This window comes from Phocoena phocoena, chromosome 16 (genome assembly GCF_963924675.1).
Source record: "Phocoena phocoena chromosome 16, mPhoPho1.1, whole genome shotgun sequence".
NCBI classification, from domain to species: Eukaryota; Metazoa; Chordata; class Mammalia; order Artiodactyla; family Phocoenidae; genus Phocoena; species Phocoena phocoena.
The window spans coordinates 9,949,840-9,971,812 of record NC_089234.1 but is presented as its reverse complement, the minus strand read 5'-3'; the positions used below and the strand labels follow the sequence as shown (position 1 = coordinate 9,971,812).

The 21,973-nt window shown below is 47.6% G+C and overlaps 1 protein-coding gene across 5 annotated transcripts in view; it reads right to left on the bottom strand.

Moving 5' to 3' along the window:
* Positions 1-21,973, bottom strand: part of FGFR2 (fibroblast growth factor receptor 2) — a 103,835-nt gene that overhangs the window by 21,340 nt on the left and 60,522 nt on the right. For 2 of the 5 annotated variants that reach the window (XM_065894496.1, XM_065894499.1), the window contains 4 exons: positions 15,799-15,989; positions 14,297-14,444; positions 10,648-10,844; positions 1,582-1,733 (listed from right to left, as the gene is read on the bottom strand). In XM_065894496.1, the coding sequence (XP_065750568.1) occupies positions 1,582-1,733; positions 10,648-10,844; positions 14,297-14,444; positions 15,799-15,989 (688 nt within the window). Of the gene's footprint in view, positions 1-1,581; positions 1,734-10,647; positions 10,845-12,907; positions 13,053-14,296; positions 14,445-15,798; positions 15,990-21,973 lie in introns of all 5 variants that reach the window. The other 3 variants (XM_065894501.1, XM_065894497.1, XM_065894500.1) reach the window with 2 other exon arrangements.

Below are 21,973 nucleotides of genomic sequence, written 5' to 3'. Positions count from 1 at the left end.
AACACCCCCTTTCCACATTCTACAGGTAAAGAAATCATTCTTTGTTTTTTCTGGTACCTCACAGGTAAGTGTTCAGTAAACAAGTACTGAATGGATGAACAGTACACAGATAAACTGGAAATCATTTCCATTAACACTCTGACAGGATGACGTCGGTACAATAATTTGGTTCTAAGGTATGCTGTACATTGATAAATGAGCTGTTTATTATTTAAAGTAACGAGCCATTAGAAAACAAAGCTGGTTGGAGCTGTGTGAATCAAAATCACAAGTGCCATGGAAGCTATCTCTCCTTCCAAAGAGAGCACGTGATATCCAGACCCTGGGAGAGCTCATCTTTGTATTTCCAAATTTGTGCATGAGTTCCTTCTCCAGTAATTAGACACTTCTCCGACATAATCTCACGGAGATAGTGCAAATGTCAAGACCAATAGGGTTGCTGTACATGTCAAAAGCTTACAAGTCAAAAACTTACTCCAGCTGATTTCATGCAGAGGTATAGTCAGCGATTTCTACCTTCCATTATTCTCAAGCTGTTTGGACTCTGATTACTACAAGAGAGACCCTGGAAATGAGCTGACAGCCCTTCCATGACCATCATATTCATTTCAGAAGGCGAGTCTGGGGGCTGGTCCCTAGCTAGAAGTTGGAGGGCTGGTACTCCAAGATCTGTCCACTGACTCGATGCCCAGCTCTGCCATCTTGCTGAGATTTGCAGTTCAGATCTCTCAGGTTATGTATGAAGGGAAATGGAAGGAAGGGAAATTCACATGAGCCGAGAACTGTGCTCAGTCCTTGGAGGTCTGTACCGTGACCTTCATTTCATAGAAGTGAAGTTCAAAGAGAATCAGGGAACTCACACAAGGTTGCCCAGCCACTGGCTGGCAGAGCCGGGATTCCAATCCAGCCCAATATAATCCAAAGTCCCTGAACTTGAAGCCAGACCAAGAGACACACAGCTCCCAACAATGCCTTCAGCAGAGCCCAGGTGGCCACACTTTGACTGAACATCTGACTGGAACACACCCATGTCATCCGATAAGGAAAATACTAGGGACCACAAGAAACTCGATGTCAGGTACCGTATTTGAAGATTTCTAGCCCAATATTATATTAAAAACTATTAAAAACAGCAACACTGGGTGAAGATTCTTAAGGCAATCTATATGCTAGACCTAATTTCTCTAAGGAAATGAACTGTAGGACAGACACGTTCTAGGAACCAGAAGTTGGAATGTCAACTCTGTTTTATAAATGGGATAATCCCACTTTGATTCCATTTGACTGGGTTTGAATTATCTAGAAAGCCAAAACAAAAAATGCTACCAAGGTACCATTTTGTTTGGGGATCAGCCATGGCTTAGTAGCTCTGTTTTAAAAGAACTATTAAAAAAGAGAGAGAGAGAATTAGTTCTTCGTTTTTCTTAGAGTTGGTTATTTAGATACAATCTTACCCACTCCTGCTGACATCATCACAGCAAGACCTTGGCAGTTAAGGGTAATAAAAAGAAAATGTCAGCCCAATATCCCCATTTTATACTTCAGCCCCCATTCAGCGATGCGCCCCACAGAAGTACTCACTTATCTCTCGGAAACTCCCATTTTGGATCTTCTGGCAGCTCGTACTCGGAGACCCCCGCCAGCATGGGGGTGTCTGCTGTCGAGGAGAGGCGAGTTGTAATCCTCACCAGTGGGGTATTGGAGTTCATGGAGGAGCTGGACTCAGCAGAAACCTGGATACAAAATACAAAGACACAGATGTAATCCTGGCTCCACCTGCAAAGGCTGGAAGCCGGCCAGAGCCCTGCCAGCCAGTCAGCTCTTAGAAAGGTGGGAAGGTGAGGGTTGGCCACAGTCGTGAATTGAGGACCAAAACCCTGGATTCCAACTCCTCTGTCTTCCCATCCACGCAGTATGTGCTAGATTTCATCCAAATTACACGGTCCTAAGGCCAGGTTTCCAGACAACAGTTTTAGAGAGTGCCTGATAAAAAATGTCTTCTTTCTGTCCTAATTCCTCAAGATAATCACTTGAGGACATAGAGACAGACCCCATGGGCTTCATTCTTGCCTTTTTCCCTGTGCCTGTACTGGAGCCCCGGCTTATCGATCTCCTGCCCGTAGACCAGCAGGGATGGTGAATCAGTGCTGTGCTTATGAGATTCCATAAAAACGTCTGGAAAATCGGCTCTTCAATCGGCTCTATCTTTTGAAACGTAAGCAGAATACCTCAAGGAACTAGCTCTAGGATTTGAATGTGAAAAGCATTCCAGTAGCTCCACGTGCCTTTACTCAAGGTAACCAGAGACCCAGGCACTGGGGACCACTATCTGCTTCTCCCTAGTCCTTCTGGGAACTGGTTGATGCCCAGGCCATTTGGAGAAAATCAACTACCTCTTGTCAACTTCAGTTTCAGAAACTAGTGGAAGAGTCAAGGGAAAGAAAAATACCTCTTTATTCACAATCTCGTGGGAAAGCTCCACTCCCCCCGGGAAGCCTGCAGGGCTTCACCGAGTTTTCTCATTTACTCTAATCCATTATAGTCTGCATTTGATAAAATGGTTATTTCCTAACTATATCATCTTCCCCGTGCTGGTTTCTGTAAAGGAAAACACCATCGCGGGCTGCCTGACCATCACCTTATTCCAAACCGTGAACAAGACTCTGGCCTGACAGAGCTGGAATCGGGGGTTTGACGGGACCCCTCAAACGTGGTTCTGTCCCCGGCATGGCTGCCCACATCAACCCTTCTTCCCAGCTGTGCTTACAAACACTTTTTAAATCGAGGTGGCAAGGACCAAGTAAAGATGAACATATTTAATGGGGATGAACTTTCAAGGTGGAGCCTGGACCATTCCCACAGGGAACCAGAAGACTGTACTTTCCTGGGAACGTCCTACTTAAAAAATGTTGATTCTCTCCTTTTTAAACCCAGACTGCCCTTAAAAAGCAGGTAGGAGACCTGAGAAGTTGTCCAAGAATGGATTCGGAGGGAATCATTTTAGGAACAGGAAGTCGGTTTTCGTATTAATATCAAGAAGTAGGCAATTTTTAACACAGAATTTCTATTATCTTTTTAAATGTCCATGAAAACATTTCTGAGCAGTCTTTTTTCAAAGGCTGTTATTCCTAAATTTTATTATGCAGACAGCACGATCAACGTTTACTCGCTGTGAGCATAGTAAATAATTTTTTTTTAAGGAACTGAACAATCATTAATCTTGGAGCTGAGAGGGGCCTCATGAATAGATATGGTTCTAAGAGGCTGAGGCTTCACACCCAAGTGTCTGGGCCACAGAGGCAAAACAGCAGAAGCAAAAAGAAAAAGACGAAAAGCCCGTGGAAACGACCTCCGCAGTGCGCTGACCTCAGCTGCAGGGCCCACCAGTAATGTCCTCAAGACCTCCACAGCCTTCACTGACCACATATATATGTCTTGAGCTCCAACTGCAGAGAAGGGTTCAGAAAGATTCAAGGAATAAGTTGGGCGAAAAATAATTCCCCAAATCCTAACGCCCTGCGTCGGTTTTGAGCTATGGATGCAAAAGGAGACTGGTGTTCTCAGAGACAAAAAGGTCTCCCACGTGAAGAAGCAAAAATCACCACTCATTGCAGTGGGAACCGGGCTTGAAGATGACAGGGAAGAAGATTCGGAACAGCAGTCAAAGTCAGCCTGGCAATGAGACAGTTACAGGCCCCAACCAGACGAGGGCTGGCAGATTTCACAGACGAACACCCCCTCCGAGGCCAGCAGCGTAGCCCTCCTTGCTGGACCGCAGGGTGGCCAGAACTGCTGTGCATGGTGTGCTGGGATCGTGGTGAGGGAGAAACCCCTGGGGCGGTGATGGGGAGGCGCAGCTCTGGGTGAAGAGGCCCGTCTGGCCTTCCCTGCCACGTCCTCGCACATCACACACGGTTGAGGCTTCAGGACACAACGCAGAGGACTGGCCTTCCCATGGCAAGGTGTGAGGACACAGGCACTGAAAACAAGCCTCGGGAAGGATATATAAGAGGCTTAGCCGTGGTCAGCTTTGGGGAGAGAGATTATAGGACGTTGAGGGACGGGGTGGACTATGTCTTATTTCAGAACTTCCTAAACCATCTGAATTTCATTCCCATGCATATGTATCTCTTTTACGTTCTACGAAAACAAAGCACTTTTCTTTAATGACAAAAATGTTTTTAAGAATAAAGAGGATCTGGACTGAGGCATGGCACTGCGGGGGGGGGGGTGGGGTGGGGCGGAAAACAGGGCATATGCTTAAAATATACTGACTTCTAAAATGAGTTAAAATGACGAGATCACTGCTGTCGCCCCTTCCCTGGGCTAGAGGCTGGGTGCTGGGGCGTCTCTGCGTCCTTCCAAGTGGATACCCAGTGACCTCCCCTAGCCAAGCAGCCAACCCTAGCTGGTGCCCTTCCCCTGCAAACTGTTTATAATGTGGGGCCGTGAGCCGGTGGCGGCATCCTGACCAAGTGCACCACCACAGGCTGTGGGATCCCTGTTCCAACAGTTAACTGTGAGAGTTCCGGCAAGTCACTTGACGTTCCTCAGCTCCAGTTTCCTCACCTGTTAAAGGGAGACCGGAACAGTTCCCACATCACAGAATTACCGTGATGGTAAAATGACGTCACACCCATAAAGCGTTTGGTGCTGAGCCTGGTGCTTGCTGAGAGCTCAGTCAACTTTCGCTACCAACCCCACGAGGGTTTCTCTTAGCATCTTTCTAGAGTCATTTGCTGCTCAGATCCAAGGGAGCTCAGATGGCCCCTCCCCCGGGGAAGCCCAAGGACTTGGAGCCCAAGGCTGTTCTGTGTGTGAGCTCCTGTGACATGGCGTGCAATGTGGGAGAGAGAAACCCCACCGGCGGCGTTAAGGGCAGGACTTGCCTTAATGGTGTGAAAGACTAGATCCTCTGCTCACAGCCAGGATGCGCCGGGGCTCCAGTGAGCAAAAAAGCAAACCCCAGAAATTAAGGACCCAGGAGTCAGGGCACGGTCCCAGGGCAAGAGGAAAGCTAGAGAGCAAGAAAGTCCTCATGACACACAGGGCTTAGAGGCCGCTTCAGAAAGAAAAACGAAACAACCAGTCAGAAGTTAACTGCTCTGCGGCTAACCTGTGACCCCAAAGGAATCTTGGCCCACAGACCGTGACAGAAGTTCACGCCCATATACATCTTCCCCCACAAACAGATTGTCTCCAACAAGGTTTTAAGGTGAGAGTTTTGAACATGGAAAACCTTTCCAAACTTAGTTGCTGTCACTGTGATTAAAGTTATGGAAATTTTGCTCACATTAAGTGTAGAGATTTAGATTCCATGTACAGATCTGGAAAATACTTTTGTAAAACACACAAAGAGAAAAAAGGTAAGAAAATGCCCCCAAGTGTAAGAAACGACAGAATTCAATCACTCTGTCTGTGGACGTATATCTTAATTTTACCTCCATGCATTTTTACTATGCTTTTAAAATCCCCTCTGAGACTGTAAAATAGGACTGGCTTTCTCTTCACTCCGTTTCACTCCGCGTGCTAACGTGTCTGCAGGGCTGGCCCGACCCCTTGCAGGCAATTCCTCCGTGGAACACCGTGTTTCTGGAGCTTCTCTCCTTTGGACCACACTCCTTAAGAAAATCCACTGTCCACCTCTGAATCCTACTTCTGCAGCAATGTTAGATGATCGCTTTTTTTTTTTTGGCACAAAATCATAATCCTCTATCAGATATGCTTCTTCAACTCTGGGTTTCCTTTTTATCTAATTTTAAAATAGTCCATCAATAGAGATCATTTAGTTATGTACAACAATAAACATTAACAGTCTAAAACAAGCTCTTTTTTCCCCACTCCCAAATCCTGGCAGCCACTTTTTTAGCATGTTTTTTCACAGCCTCAATTCAGCTTCCTCACTTTCCAGAATCTCTTTACCATAAATTCCTCGTGCCATAAATCAAGCCTTTAACTAAATGTGCTTTTTGTCTATTTCCACGGTACATAAAGGAGATTAAGCAAGGAAGCCGGGCTTTTTTCTTTTCTTTTTAAAGGGCCACCGAGAAACTATGTTATCTTTTAATACGAGATTCAATTCAACAGTGAGAGGGGGGCCCACAGAGGACAGAGCAGACAGAGGCACAGATGCCACAGGGAAGAGGTACGAATATCCGTGTGCCTGCTTATCCTGAGGACTCACAAACGGACCCCAACCAGCCAGAGAAGCCCTCTGACTCTCAGTCCACGGGTCCGCATTCCCAGACCAAAGCACAACGTCCTGGAGTCGACACAGGTTTGCTATAAGCCCTGCCCATCACTCCCCGACGGCAGGCAAAATGCCTTCACCACCCCAAGCTGAAATAAAGGTCCAAGGGGTGTGGGGACGGGATTTTTTTCCTTCCGTAACAAATTTTAGGTCAAGAGGCAGGGTAGTTGATCTGGCACGCACTTTTCTCCCTTAGCAAGTCTCCGTCTCCCCAGACCTCCCCGCAGGACTCTCCAGAGTAAACCTATCAAACCCCAACCGGCTGGTCTTCCTAGAAGATCGCACCCAGGCCCGAGCTTACAAACTGTTGTGTCTTCTGGAAGCGGAGAGGAGAGAATGGCCAAATGGGGGCTGGGAGGGCCAGGCGCCCACACAAAAGGGCAAATTCCAGTTAAACCATCCATGACCATCTAATTACCCACATGCTTTCTGGAACTGGCGAGGTTTCATTAGACCACTTGATTGACCAAAATACAGAGAATGTTCCGAGATCACGCTGTTTAGCTGCTAGGTAGTAGATGAGCTTCTAGAAGTGGGACTGCCCTTCACGGAGTTCGGTATGTTTCATAGCCATTCATACCCAGCCCCGAGAACTGGCTCCTGAATCACACACGCCATCTTTGCCCTGTTCATGGCGCCCCTGGGAATGTGCCATCTGCCTCAAAGACATTGTTATAAAACATGACCTTGACCAGCCCTTGATTTTTCTCTGGCTTTCAACCTATCTGTATCGGCAGCCAAGAGGGTGAAACTGAAGTCTGAAAAACAAAAAACAAAAAACAAAAAACCTGCAGCCCCTTTCTGAGATGCTGGTGGTGGTGAGACAGCATGAGCTATACCCACATGTATGTCCCCACCCAGGAGCTGCGTTTATCTGTTTATGGAGACAGTTGAATCTCCATCATGCCCTATGGAAGTGCCTGGCTCCAGAGAAAGAGGCTGATATGCTCCCTGAAAAACCAATTCAACAAACACAGCGAGGCTGCTCGCCTCCTGAACAGACGTCCTCAATTCCCTTCACACCCCTCCCTGCCCCCACCCAACCAATTTGTGCAAAACCCCGGGAAGGGTAGCCCTCCCTGTAATTCACGGATGTGCAAGGAAGGCTTCACAAATGGCCACGCCGTCCACCAGCAGCCCTGGAAACGTGTACAAGGGCCGACAGGCTCGTGCAGATGCCCCTCTCTGGACTGGCTCTTGCTGGTCCCCTTGCCTGAGCCCCAGCTCAGAATGTGGGAGGACCCCCGTCAAGGGGAACCAGGAGATGCCCCGTGCTACCCGCCTCCCCCCACCTAAAAGTCGTTTCTCTTTCCCCAAACATCAAAACGCATAAAGAGTCTCAAAAAAATTCATGGTTACTGGGAAACGATCACAAAGAATTTCTTCCTAGGTACTGGAGAAAAAGTATTTTTGTCTCAAAAACAAATAAACTCAAACGTCTGTCTTACACTGGTAAGTCCAGTACAGATTAGTAAATGTCAATGAAAACAAAAAAATTCACAGTAGGATAAAAAAACTTTTTTTAACCTTCTCGTGTTCTAAAAAGGGAGCAATGATTGATTGAGTGAGATACGGTTTGTGCACCTCCAGGGAGGGGCGAGGGTCAGGGCCAAGAAGATGAAATTCGGACTCACCACAAAGACGCAGAATGCTACCCTGTGATAAAGAGAGCCGGGCAAATGCAGCATGACAGGCGCCTAGCAAATGCCTAGGAAAAACCCACCCCCTAAGACATCTGATTACAGGCTCACCTGTCGCCAGGTAAAGGCATGCGTGGCATCCCTGTGGTATGCTCTCCGTCATCAACATATCTGCCGGCCTTTCTGGGGCTTTTCATTCCAGCTACAGTCCAATAACCCCCTTTTATCCAGCTGCCTGCTAAGCGTCTCCTCCACCAAAGGGGCTGTGCTTATTATGGACGAATCGCTCTTTGTGAAGAATCAGTGCATCCCACATGAGCAGCTGAGATGTGTTAACATTTCCACAAATAAACTCCCAGAGATTTATTTTTCCAGGGAACTGTATTTGCCCACTTTGCTCTGCTTCCCTTACAGTACTCGACCTTACTGAAACACAAGGCAATTGCATCTCAAACGAAGGCCCCCAAATGACCCTGGAGCCACTGGCGAAGGCGACGGGCCACGTCTTATATGGAACCTGGGTTAGACTAAGCACTCAGAAACTTATGAAGGAAGGAAGGAAGGAGGGAGGGATAAAAAAGGAGGAAGAGCTCGGATGTTCCCTTTAGTTACACACGGGGGCAGAGGAGAAACGGCCAACTTAGGTGGAGATGACAATGAAGAAAGGCCAGTCAGCCAGAGAGAAATAAAAACACAACGAACAGAGTGGAGCCGAGGGGATTCTAAAGGCGTCTGCCTCTTTTCTGTTAAATAAAGAGAAGCGCATTGTAAACAGCTGCAGAAAAAAAAGATGATGAAATGATTACAGGACAACGGTCTAGCTACACCAAATTACAGGTTTCCTCTAGAAGGCAGCATTTTTCCCTATTAGAGAAAAAAAAATAATAGAGATGGGAACACCACTCACTCTTTCAGCTCCCTGGAGCCAGGCTCTCAAGATGGTGGCTGTAAGGATGGCCCAGAGGTAACTGGTAAGGAGCAAGGGTTGGGGGGAGGGGTGGCCACATCACCTGAAGGTCACCAAGGGTACCAGCTTGTAAGAGTCACCTTAGGACTGGACTCTCCCAGAATCAGGCAAGTGGCCTCATCATCGCTGTCCTGGCCCCAAGAATGACAGTGGTACCATTTTAATAACAACAGCATTCTTGGAGGCAGGGGGACCGATGGGCACCCTTCTCCCCCGCAACTCTTAACACCATTTGAGCACTTGCCTGCACGTGGCACATACTCCAGATGCTACCCTCAGCCTCCGTTTAGAAAGACCTGCTTGAAACGTGGCTTCAAAGAAGTCAGCAAGGACCCGTTCAGCCCGGAGTTTGGAGGTGGGCTGAGAACACCCGGATCTGTGCTAAAACAGCTGCTGACCGAATGGTCCCTGATCCTTGCCAGGGCCTTGTCCAGAAAATGTCATCGCCACCTGAAGTCCCGGGAGGGACAGGGCTGGGATTAACCCAGAGCTGCTCAGAGCGCATTTCAGAATCACCGGAGGACTCGCCTGAGATGCAGGCTCCTGGGCCTATCCAAGACCCACTCAACCAGACTCTCGGGGGCTGAGACGAAGGAGTCCACAGTTTTAACAAGCACCCTGTAAATTCAACTGAAGTACACACTGAGTTAGGGCCCATGAGGTAGCCATCCTCCTTGCTGTTTCAAAAAACATGACTTTGTCGGAACCAAGTTCCAAGTACTTCTGGAAACACTGCCTTCACGCCCGTTTCCCCTTTCCATCTTCGTGAGCGTGAGAGAGAATCAGAGCACTGCCTGCTCTGTCAGCTCTGCAGGGCTTTGGCTGAAAGCAGAGGTGTAGGCTGTACCTTGCCCTGTCTGCCCAAAGCAAGAGTAAAGCAATCAGGAGGAACACACAAGGAAAAAGTAACCACCAAAGACCAAGTGCGGGGCTAACAACAATCTGTTCCCTATTCATTATAAAAATCATTCTGGGGGCCTCCCTGGCGGCGCAGTGGTTGGGAGTCCGCCTGCCGATGCAGGGGACGCGGGTCCGCGCCCCGGTCCGGGAAGATCCCACGTGCCGCGGAGCGGCTGGGCCCGTGAGCCATGGCCGCTGAGCCTGCGCGTCCGGAGCCTGTGCTCCGCAACGGGAGAGGCCACAGCGGTGAGAGGCCCGCGTACCGCAAAAAAAAAAAAAAAAAAAAATCACTCTGCCACTGAATCCACAGTCACAACGTTAGTGCAAACAATACACTACAGGCATACGATTCTACTTTAAGGATCAAAGAGGTGGCGCCAAAGTTCAGTTAAGACAGAGCTCGTGGGGCAGTAGTTCAGTCACCTCCAGGAACAGATTTCTGAACTTGACTTAAGAAAAAGTAAGTCTAAGAGAACTAGAGTCCCTTGCTTTCCAACTAGTGGCATGAGCCTGTCTCCAAAAAAAGCATTAGATGACAGGAACAAAAGGGGCTTATGCTCTGAAGAGACCACTGCACTCGAGTCCCACCAAACGCACCAGGGCACTGCCTGCTGGGTTATTTCCAGTCATGCGGAGGAGCTCAGAGTCTTGCACCACTGGGCTTTGCTGCCCTTGGAACTAGACTCGGTGGACCCCACTGATGCACCAAGACTTGACCCTCCAAGCTCCAGACACTCATCAGATGGCCACGAAGAGGCCCATGGGAACCACTGGCACAGGGACACTCCCAGAAGTAGAAGATGGCACGGAGGCAGAGGAGGAGACCCAAGAGCTGGCTGGGCGTGGGGGAGGGGTAAGGTTCTTCAAACTCTTTATCTACTTTCTGTTACCTGTCTCCTCAGAGGGATGCGCTTGGTCAGCTTGTGCACAGCCGGCTGGCTGCTGAAGTCCGGCTTCTTGGTCGTGTTCTTCATCCGGCACACGATGACCCCCACCACCATACAGGCGATCAAGAAGACCCCTATGCAGTAAATGGCTATCTCCAGATACTCCGGGGAAGCTGTGATCTCCTTTTCTCTTACTGGAGCTAGATTGCAGATCACACGAGAGGAACAGATAAGCAGGCCACAGAGTTAGGACACTGGACTGATGCATCCTGGCAGAACCACAGGAATCAAAAGGCGAAGACCGTTCCCAAGGCAAGACGGGCTTCCCGAGAACTCAGCGCTGCAGGAGGGCATGGGCTCCGGGCCAGCCGTGCACCTCTTCCAAACGAAGGTGAATAGCCAGGGGCTCCTCACTTTACCACCGGGGCCCCGGTGGTCACTATCTCTATCCTCAACGGGCCTCTGCAGTCTTGCGATCGTGGTGGATTGGCTGCCACCCAGCTACAAGGGGCAGGTTACGAGGTCACGTTCTGTTAGACATTTGGGCAGAGTAAAGCAGCCAACCACAACCTCAACAAAAGGACAGTCGTCTTCCTTGATGGTCTCTGAGGCAAACCATTTAAAAATTCTTAAATATGAACGATGCCCACTTTTATTTCTAAAGGAATGGCCTCGGTCTTATTTGGGTAAAGCTCTTCCAAAGGAAGATGCGACAAAGTCACTGACCCAGATGAACACAGTTCCATAGGACATGAGATAAATATTCATCTAGTAGGCCGGACTGGAAAAGGTACCGATTTCTTAATATAGTCCAGTAGGTTATTCAACTAAACCAACAAATGCATTTAATATAAAGACTGAACTGCTTATAATATAGAATCGTTGCGTCCATACAATAAAAAGCTTGTAACGTTCCTTCATCAATAACCATTTAAATTTTTGTGTATCTTGTTATACTGATGTCACTGCAACTTTTCTCTTCAAGGGAAAATAGAGATAGTGTCGCATGTGAGGATACACATAATGACTTAAGTTAGCACATTCTTATGCCAACTTCCAATAATGTCTGCTTCCTCCTTAGTGCTTAACGGTCAATCGACAAGCAGTGTATTTCCAAGTAGTATTTTTCTCAAACTGCATTCTTAGTTAACGTGCTTGTACTGTCAGGCAAATTGGTTAAGAAGTGCCAATCAGGCACCTGCAGAACGCAGTACCGCAAGTAAAAAGCAAGCTCAATACAAGAGGCATCTCATTGTCTCAGAGCAAATATTCACAGAGCAGATTCACAACAAAAGGAAACACGAATGCAATGGCATTATTTAAAGCTTATACATTTGAAACAGAAAACTATTTGCAAGATAGTCAAAACTCTTAGCAGCACAGCACAAAACGAAACGCTCAATTTATTTTTACTGGATATAAAATAAGCATGCAGGTAGGCACCACACTTTAAAAATAAGGAATTAATAGCTGGAGTAGCACATTATGAGCTGGCAAACCATAGTCTATGCAGTTTCACAGAGGAAATGACGAAGAGACAGATGCATTAAAGGAGACAGTAATTATCAAGAAAGCTTGACTAGGATAGAGATATCGGTTAAAGATTCAGACAGCAGCCATGTTTAGGCAACAGGGCTTCGGTGATGTTGATTTCTCTGTAGGGTAGAAATAACATCAAACCCAAGATGGCCAGAGCATGCTTTGCAGTAAAAGCAAACTGAGAGTCCGTTGCATTCCACCATGCAGCAAGCCACCGATCCCCAAGGTAGGTAACACACTGCTTCTGTACACCCTACGCACGGGGGTGCTTCTCCCCGGGCACCTCAACATACACCCATCTATTTACATCTTGTTAAAAATAGAAAGCAGAACAGAAGTAATAAAAGTACTTATGGGATTTTAGCAAAATGGAATTTGACACGAGAAAAAATTACTTTGGATTTTACAAAGTAATTTCAACTTCTTCCTTAAAAGAAAGGGGGATGGGCAAATCTATACATTGACCCAATGACTCACTAAAAATATAAGATCCCTTCGGGTTTGAAGGGTGAAATTTCACTTGATCATAAATGTGAGGGTGGGATCTCATTGCCAGTGAATTTCCAAGGCAACTTTCTTATCCCTGGGGGATAATTTTTAAACATTTAAAAAACTCTTTATGCAAGGGGAAAAGGGGCCATTTCTGAGAACAGAAGCTGTGTTAATTTTATAGCAATCAACCCAGAAGAGGGAAAAAACCATGGAGAGAAAGAGCAGTATATACCTGGCAGAACTGTCAACCATGCAGAGTGAAAGGATATCCCAATAGAATTACCCGCCAAGCACGTATATTCCCCAGCATCCTCAAAAGTTACATTCCGAATATAGAGAACCTCAATTTCTTTGTCCGTGGTATTAACACCGGCGGCCTAGAAAACAAGGAAAGCAAGAGAAAAGGCTAGACGACACAGGAATGATTGTGGAGGGGGCCATGGAACCATGAGGCGTCGCACCGGGGGCTCCGGAGGGTACCGGCCACCGGAAGATTCCGATTTGCAGCCCATCCACAAAGCCCACAACCAAGAGAGACTGAGCGACACAGAGCAGCTCACCTCCACAGGCCCGTCACCACACTGGCTTCACCACCTAGACATACATGCATGCGATCAAAGGCATGGAAAAATCAACCCACAGAGATCCATTCTCTTGGCCTTTGCTTTGCTTTGCTTTGGATATAGGGGTGATTTTCCAAAAGTACGGCACCCAAAAGTCCAAGTTGGGTTCTGGTCCTGTTGGCTGCAGACTCCCACCTCGAAAAAAGGATGGTTCTGTCTAAACTGTCGTGTCGTAAGACAGCACACCACAGATATGCCCAGGTGGACACCTGGCACCTCCTTCCAGGCCTGTGGGAACCACCAGGGTGAAGGGAGCTTGTGCTGGTCAGCAGGCTCTGCTTATGTTTACTCCCGCGTAACCACCTTGACATACATTGCATTGAAAGAAAACGGAAGAAGGCATGATCTTGGTAGCGAAGGAACCGGACTCTGTTTTTTCTTTTCTTAATACAAACATTTGAACGTGGGTCACGACAAATCGGGAAAGGCAACCTGCTGTCTTCAACAGTGGCCAGCAGTACATCTACTCATTCAGATGGAATATCCTTGAACTGGGAAAACAAAGTCAAGGACAGCGTTCCTTAAGCATCAGTTACACAATCAAGAAAATGATGCTCTGTTGAACCGGTTACATCATGCCAATATTTCTTTCAAACTGTGGGGCAGAGGAGGTATGAATTCTGCTCCTATGCAAATGCCACAAATTCAACAGGCATGCCGGCGTGCGCTTACAATGGTGCTGGCGTGCAGTAATGATGGGAGACGTGCAGCCCGAACGAGATAAACCAGAAGGAACAACTTAAAAACTGGGTGGGGGTGGAAGGTAATCTTTAGAAGAAGTTAGAGCAAGCACTTTGAATATTGTGGGCATTTTTCCATGGCTGCTGGTATCATACCAGCTGCATCACCAAAGAAAGATTATGATGAATATACCAAGACCACAGAGTTATCCTATAAGCTGCCTGCAGTCTCCCAAAGCACCAAGTCTTTTCAGCTTCTATATCCAGCCTTCTTTAAAACAAAAACAAAAACAAAAACAAAAAAAAAAACGTTGTTACCTTGCTGTTTTGGCAGGACAGTGAGCCAGGCAGACTGGTTGGCCTGCCCTATATAATTGGAGACCTTACAAACATACTCCCCAGCGTCCGCCTCAGTCACATTGAACAGAGCCAGCACTTCTGCATTGGAACTATTTATCCCCGAGTGCTGGAACAGACATAGGAGAACAATATAATGGCCAACCAGGAAGGACTTCACACTACCTAGGGTCCCACCACCAACACACCACAGAAAAACAACCTCCATCTCATCTAAACAGCAACATCAAAGGGCTGTGGGTTTAGAAGGAAGAAAACAAGTCAACTAGTGGACAGCAGAAGTGACCCAGTGGAGAGGGGAGGAAGGGTGTGATCAATCCCCTTGCAGAACGGGTCCACAGTTCCCCAGGCTGGTCATCTCTTTCCAGCTGTTTGGATCCTTGGTGTTCTCAGCTGGAGAGAACACTTCATTGGTTTCATTGGTTTAATGTTCTGAGTTGAGCTTCCTATGGTCCTGCTGGAAGACTGTTTTTTTTTTTTTTTTTTTGAGGGGGTACACGGGGCTCTCACTGCCGTGGCCTCTCCCATTGCGGAGCACAGGCTCCGGACGCACAGCCTCAGCGGCCATGGCTCACGGGCCCAGCCACTCCGCGGCATGTGGGATCTTCCCGGACGGGGGCACGAACCCGTGTCCCCTGCATCGGCAGGCCGACTCTCAACCACTGCGCCACCAGGGAAGCCCTGGGAGACTGTTCTTTTAAAGGACATTCTCTATGAGCAGCTCAACGTGGGAGACGTGGCAGGCAGTGCACTCAGAGCATTTGTACAGACTTAACTGCTGCTTGCTATCACCATCTTGAAGAGCAAGACAGATCTACAAAATAAAGAGGCTGGTGCTATTAAAACAAGGTCTTGCAAGGAACCAAATAAGGACTACAAGGGGAAAGAAAGTTTCCTTGTTCAACATTACCTGACTGCAGGAATACCTTCTCAAGCTTATCACTAAACCACATGTGAATGAATTTCAAAGGTTAAGGGGTCTCTCTTAAAAGGAAAATCTAAATTGTTTCTAAAAGGTGGCTACTAAAATGTGATCCTAACATCGTATTAAGGGATATTAAGAGAAGACAACATCAGTGTAACAATAAACGTTGGTACAACGCCTCAAGTTTACAAAGCTCTTTCCAGCTACTTCATCCCATTAACTCCGCATAACGCCCTGTAGGGGAGATATTACCACTTCTATAGATGTACAGCTAAGCCTAAATGTCCCATCTAAGACCTCAGGGCCGATAAAGAGCTCAACTATTCTGACTCCAGCTTTGGCAGTCCTCCCGCTACCCCCTGGCTCCCTTCTGAGGCTTTATCAGCCAGCCTAAGGATCTGCTAATTCTTAAACACACCCTGTGCTGAACACGTGAGAGTCGTCTTCTCTCAAATCCAACGGGAAGCCAAAGAACCTGTGGCCAAACCCATCAGGGAGACCCCGGCCGTGGGCGTCTTTGGATTCAGAACGTGCTCACCTTCAGAACCTTGAGGTAGGGCAGCCCGTCGGGCCCGTATTTACTGCCATTCTTCTCCACGTGTTTGATCCACTGGATGTGGGGCTGGGCGTCGCTGTACACTTTGCAGACAAACTCCACGTCGCCTCCGACCACAGCGGAGGCGTTTGCCGGTAGTCCGGCCTGGAGGATGGGCCGGTGTGGCGATCGCTCTGGGGGAGAGAGGGATGGAAGGGGGAGCAGGGCCAGGACGGGGGAGGGGGGCGGGGGGAGAGACGAACAAATAAGTTGTGTTGTCCAGAAGGCTGACCGTGAACTCAAGCCAAAAAGGCCTCGAGCCTGCTGGCTGACTCCTTTGAAATAACACCATAGCCCGACACAGAACAAAAACGACTTCAAAGGAGACGGCTGGAGCGCGACCCTTGTGAAAGGAGTACTTATTTAGAAAACTGAGAGAAGAACTTACTACATCATGAGTCACTGGACGTCCGTGGCCACCTGACGAACAAGGGATGAGATTTTATTCTGACAATCTAAAAGACAAATGGCGGGGAAAGAGTGCCTCTTCTCTCATCCCGCTGGGGACACCATCAGAAGCTCACCTTGGTCGTCAGCTTAACAAATCCCAGGGAAGCGACAAGACTAAGGTCGCCCTGAATTCCAAAATGGTGCCTATAGGCAGTGTCTCCCCGTGCATTTCTAAGATGCTCTGAGAAGACTCCCATCCATTGTCTCAAACAGAAAATAAACTAAAAGCTAAGGCCCAAAGTTACGAACAAACGGTTTCATGTCTTTGCTGTGGCATTCACTCCATTCGGTCATTCTTTGTCCCATGCCCCCATTCACCTCCTCCATAAGTAGTTAAGTGTCACTGTGCATCCCATGCCGGATGCACAGACAGACATTCCTCAGCTTATTCAGATGTGGCACCGAAAGAACAAAAAGCGACACCGGTTCCCAAACCCTGGCCATGTCTCAGGCTGTCTTAAAGGGGGCCCCATAGAGAAGAAGCCAGCAATTACTTCCCACCCACCCTCATCTGCCTCAGTCTCTAGGGAAACTCTCTGGTTCAGAGGCGGTCTCTGCAGAAACCCTGTAGAGGCACCCACACCAAGGTGCAGGAGCAAACACACACCAGGCTCCTCAAGAATCAAGTAACAGACCAGCCTGTTGTGTGATCCTGTCCACAGAGGCACCATAATCACAACTGGACTGGAACCTTCCTACACAGCAGCTCGGTCAAGAGTCACACACCCAATCATCCGTCCATTCACAACTATCACCCCATGCCCACCTACCTGTACGCACGGGCCACCGCCCATTTCCCTCTCCGCGCTGTGGGTACCACTGCCTTCACCCTCCAGCCTAAAACACCACCAAGGAAAATGAGGACAGGCCAACAGGCCCAACACAGCAAGGATGTCTCTATGCCGCGCCTAAGTATCCCCGCGCACTGGGCGGGAAACAGCCCATCAGCACGATGGCTACCTAAGCCTTTCTATATCTGGGCTTTCAGATTAAAATGTCATTCAGTGGAATGTGTTGGACAAGAGCCAGACCATGTGCAAATTGATTTTACTGCAATAAGCCTGTTGCTGGTTGTAAAAACTTTAAAAAAAAAAGGAAGGAAGGGAGGGAGGGAGGGAAAATCGAAAAAAGAAAAAGTGCTGGTAATTACTCTGAGCACATTTCATTCCAGAATCTCCCATCACTTCACAGACACCTATATTTTTCCATTAAAAAGATAAAGATTTCAGATCCCCAAAGAAGTCATTCATTTTTCACAGTATCACCCGCACAGGCTAAGCAAAGAGCCCAGAAGTCGAGTCTCCTAGTTTTTGTGGGCAGAAAATGTCAAAGCCGGGATCCTTTCAAGCATCACTAGAAACACTCACTGCTTGGCTGAGACACCATCCTAGCGATGGGCCACTGCGAGTCTCCTGGTCCAGCCGGGCGGCCAGCTGGATGCTACAGGGACCTGCCAGCAGCTGGCAGGGACAGAGCTCTGGTTCAACCCCGGCTCGCCCCATCCACGTGAGAAGAACAGAATTAAGTCCACACACACTCTCCCCACCAGGCCTCCTCCCAAGAGATTTAAGCCCAAGGTGCACTGCCCTCCGGGCTGGACACGGCCAGCCAAGTTCACAAAATAGGCACCTCTGCACCTATCAAATACTGAGGTAGTTTACGCCTTTCCACAGAGAAGTGAATGTCAGGTATCGGTTCATTCTCTGGCTCAGTTTTCCAGTTTTGCGTGCATGTGTTTGCATGTTCAGAGATAAATATTTACAGTGGACCTAAATATTTATTCTCAGAAACAAAGGTACTATAAAATCTTAAATGTCATAAGCCAGATCAACTGAATTTCAAACCAAGTCCTCTTTCTTAAACATGCTTGTTTCTCATAAATCGTTTCACAAGCAAACACTGTGCATGTAATACCAAATAACGATGCCCATGAACAATGAGGTCTTTCATACGGCACGACAGCTCCAGCCTGCGCCAGCCTTCAGCGGAGAACGTCGTCACTGGGGCAACACTGGCAGGGCCCACGACGGAGCTGCAGTCTTGTTTTACTTGTGGTCAGCGTGCTGCTGCGCTCTGGTTATTAAGTTATTCCATTGCTATCTGGACTATGTTCACCAAAAAAAAAAAAAAAAAAAACCACCACCTTTGCAATGGTTTCATGTTATTATTGCATTTGCAAATTACAGCGTACCAAATGTTACCGCTTACGGTCTTGAATTCATTCTTTCAAGTTTTCTCACCTTATTCAAAATAACCTCTTAGCCACCCCAACTCCCCCTCAGCCCTTTCTCACTTTGGGTACAAAAACTGCAAGCTGGATCGCTCTGTAACCGAAACCTTACACCGCCTTCCAAAACTTATTACAGCTGCCTTCAGTATAAAATGAAACCTTAGAGAATGTTATTTAAAATGTTTTTAAAAAGTCAGTAGGCCTCATGTTTCGTTTCTCCACATCAGGCTTTGATTTCCTTTGCAATCTTATTCTCTGCCCTTAAACAAGTCGGAGAATGAGGCCTGAAACATCTTGGAAAAGGTCCCTGGATGCCAGCATCTGCCGAGCACGGCGCTCCCCTTTCTCAGATCCTTCAGTGATCACTCTTCCTTGTGTCCATCAGACCCTTAAGAACAGGAATCGTTAGTGAGGGGATGACAGCGACTGGACTCCCGTTCTAACTTCTGAAAAGCTGGGGTGAAAGCAGGGTGCAGATGGCAGCTAGGAGAACAGGCTGGGTGGCAGCCCCCAGGAAGCGGGCAGCCCCTCCGAGGCCCGACCCAGCAGGCACTTGGGAAGTACCGCGGGGACAGGGCAGTGCCGGTGGGCACGAAGACCCTCCAACAGCGAATGTGTGCTCCTCGGCCCTGGGCCACACCAAAGCCCTTGGGTCTGCAACTCTTTTGGGCAGCAAGCTGATACAAAAAGAAGAATTAGTCAGTGAATTATCTCTGGATGAGAGAATAAAACCCAGAGCTGGCCCATCTCTTGTTCTTCTGCGATAACAAAAGTCACATCTTCTCTGCCAGGAAGGATTTCGTTTTAGGCAAGGGTCTCTTACAGCATGTTCAACTCTCAGATATTATAGCAAATAGATTTTTCTCTTTACCAGGGGAGTGAAATACATATACAGAAAAGCTGACGAGCACCTCACCTGTGTTTTTACTGAAATGTTTAAAAATACATATTCTGGGTTCAGCAGGTTGCAGGGGCCAGTTCACGGGCCCAAAAGAGGATGAGAACTCTTAACAATAGAGATTCTAAGGTCCCTGTGTGAGCTCCAAATTAAGACAGAATGGAAGGCAGTCCAAAGGGCGTGGCTGCAGCCAATGGACAGTTGGCTGCCCTGCTGGAATGAGGTTCTACCAAATAAATGTGTAGTAAACACAGCCCGGAGTGCTTTAAAAAACACATTCTCTCCCCCGCATTCTCCCTCGCTGCCTTTTGTCAAGTGCTCCAAATGAGTCCACTTTACCGAACCAGAAGACCCAGCTGCTAAGAGTCTAAACGTCAGACGGCCTGTCTCAAAATCCTGCTCTGAAGCTAGGACCAGGAAAGCAGGAAGAACACAGCCTGCTTCATTCCAAGGGCTAATTATTGAGAAAGAGAGAGAGAGAGAGAAAATACCTGAGTGACAGAGAATAAATCTTTGTTAATTGACCATTTGAAACTTTATAACATGCCCATCCTCTCCTGGACATAGTAATACGTTTACTCATAAGAGATCTACAACTTTTGCTCTGACATAGCAAAGGCCATAAAAAATGTCCACCGGGCAGAGGGGCCTCCTGTACGGACTCAGTAAATACGCATCCCGGGGATCAGAAGGAGAACCAGCTTCTTAAATCACACCCTATAAATTAATCAAGCCCAGAGTCACTGGTTTCCCAGCACACACTGGTCTTCTAAGTATCTCTCCCCAAAGTTCAGCAGCGCTTGCAGCAAAGAACCATTTCAAAACCCCGCTCTCTGGCAGCAAAACACCAAAAGACTCCAATCACACCGCTTGCCCAGGACTGATCTGGAAACAGAAAGCCTGCTCTCGGGGCGCCCATTCATTTAAGGAACGTGAAGAACCCTGCCTTCCCTGTCTTTAAATTAAAATCAAAATTTAATTACCTTTCCTCTAAAATGGCAGTTTCTTAGCAACTCCGAGGGGCTGAATAAGGAAAGAACATTCTGCGATTTAGAGAACAAGTGAAAACAACTGAGAATTCTTGTTTCTAAAGCCCAGCCTCCCTTTTTTCTCAAGAGGAGGCGGTGGTGGCTTTTGTTGCATAAAAAACCCGCACTAAACCAGTTAGCATGAGGCATGGTTATTAGGGGAGCCGATCAAAGGCCTCTGAAGTTTGAGGAGCCCAAAAACCTGCTAAAGCCCTCATGCTAATTACAATTAGTAGAATGAGTTCATTGTCTTGTCAAGACTGTGCCAAATGCCCTCAAACCAGACAGGCCACATCTAGCTGGGTTCTGAGTTTTGTTTTCCCTAAGCTTCCTCCAGCCTCTAGAGACTGGCACAAAAGAAGGTCAGAACCAAAAGTGATCTGGAGGAAAAGGGACAGTTAGGATATAGGATGAGAAGGTGTGCCAGAGGAGGAGTACCACATTTCTTTCTTTCTCAGAAAGAATCAAAGTATGCGTAACCAGTATTTTGCTTGTCACCTTCTACAACGGGCTAGGGATGCTGGGTACTTGGAATTACTTTAAAAAGACAAAGGGGGGGGCGGGAAATGCATTTTGGTAGAAAGTGACTGGTTTGCTGCTCTTTCTCCAACCTGCACGTAGCCTCGTTTTCCTCCTGCTTGGACATCTGACTCTGGAAGGTCTTGAGGAACTGGGCTGGGGATCCATCTTCCTCTGAAACATACATGTTTCTCGGCAGAGAGAGCAAAGTCTGGGGAGCAAAAGCTGGTTTGGGAAAAGCCAAAGTGTTCTCCCTCCAGCACTGAGGTTCCTCAGTGACTTATGGAGGCTGCACCATGTGAAATGCTAGAAGCAAAACACCACTAATTCCTTTGTGTTTGCTCGATGAGGTGGAGACGCAGGGTGAAGTGCTGGCTGAGGCTGGAGGGCCTGGGAAGCCCAAAGCAGGCGGAGGCACAGTGCCTTCCTTAATTAATGTCATAGACGGTATTATTTGGCTGGGAGTTGAGTGGCTTCTACCAGCTGGATGTCAATTTAGGTCTTCTTGGGCAAATTACAGGAGCAGGGCCGTGTGTTATTTACACCCCAAATGTTTACGATACCCTGATCTCTGTGCCTTCGAAAAGTTAAACTGGAACTGAAGACTCTTTGGCAGCCACAAAGGTATGCCAATTTTAGGTTCAAAAATGCCCTTCTTTTTGTTAAAAGGAGACATAGCTTTGGGATGATGAAGAAGTTCTGGGAGCGAAAGCGGTGACGGTTACACAACAATTGTACTTAATGCCCCTGAACTGTGCACTTACACATGGTTAAAATGGTACATTTTATGTTATGTGTATTTTACCACAACTGGCAAAAAAAAGAGAGAGAGAGAGAGAGAGACATGGCAAAGGTGACAATATCACAGAGTAAGATATAGTCCTAGGATCATGGAAAAGCTGCCTTCTCAATTAGTTTAGCACGTTTATCTTGTCCCATTGCCTAAATGAAGGTTTTTCTCTCTTCTGACACAAAGACTCTGCACAAGGTCCC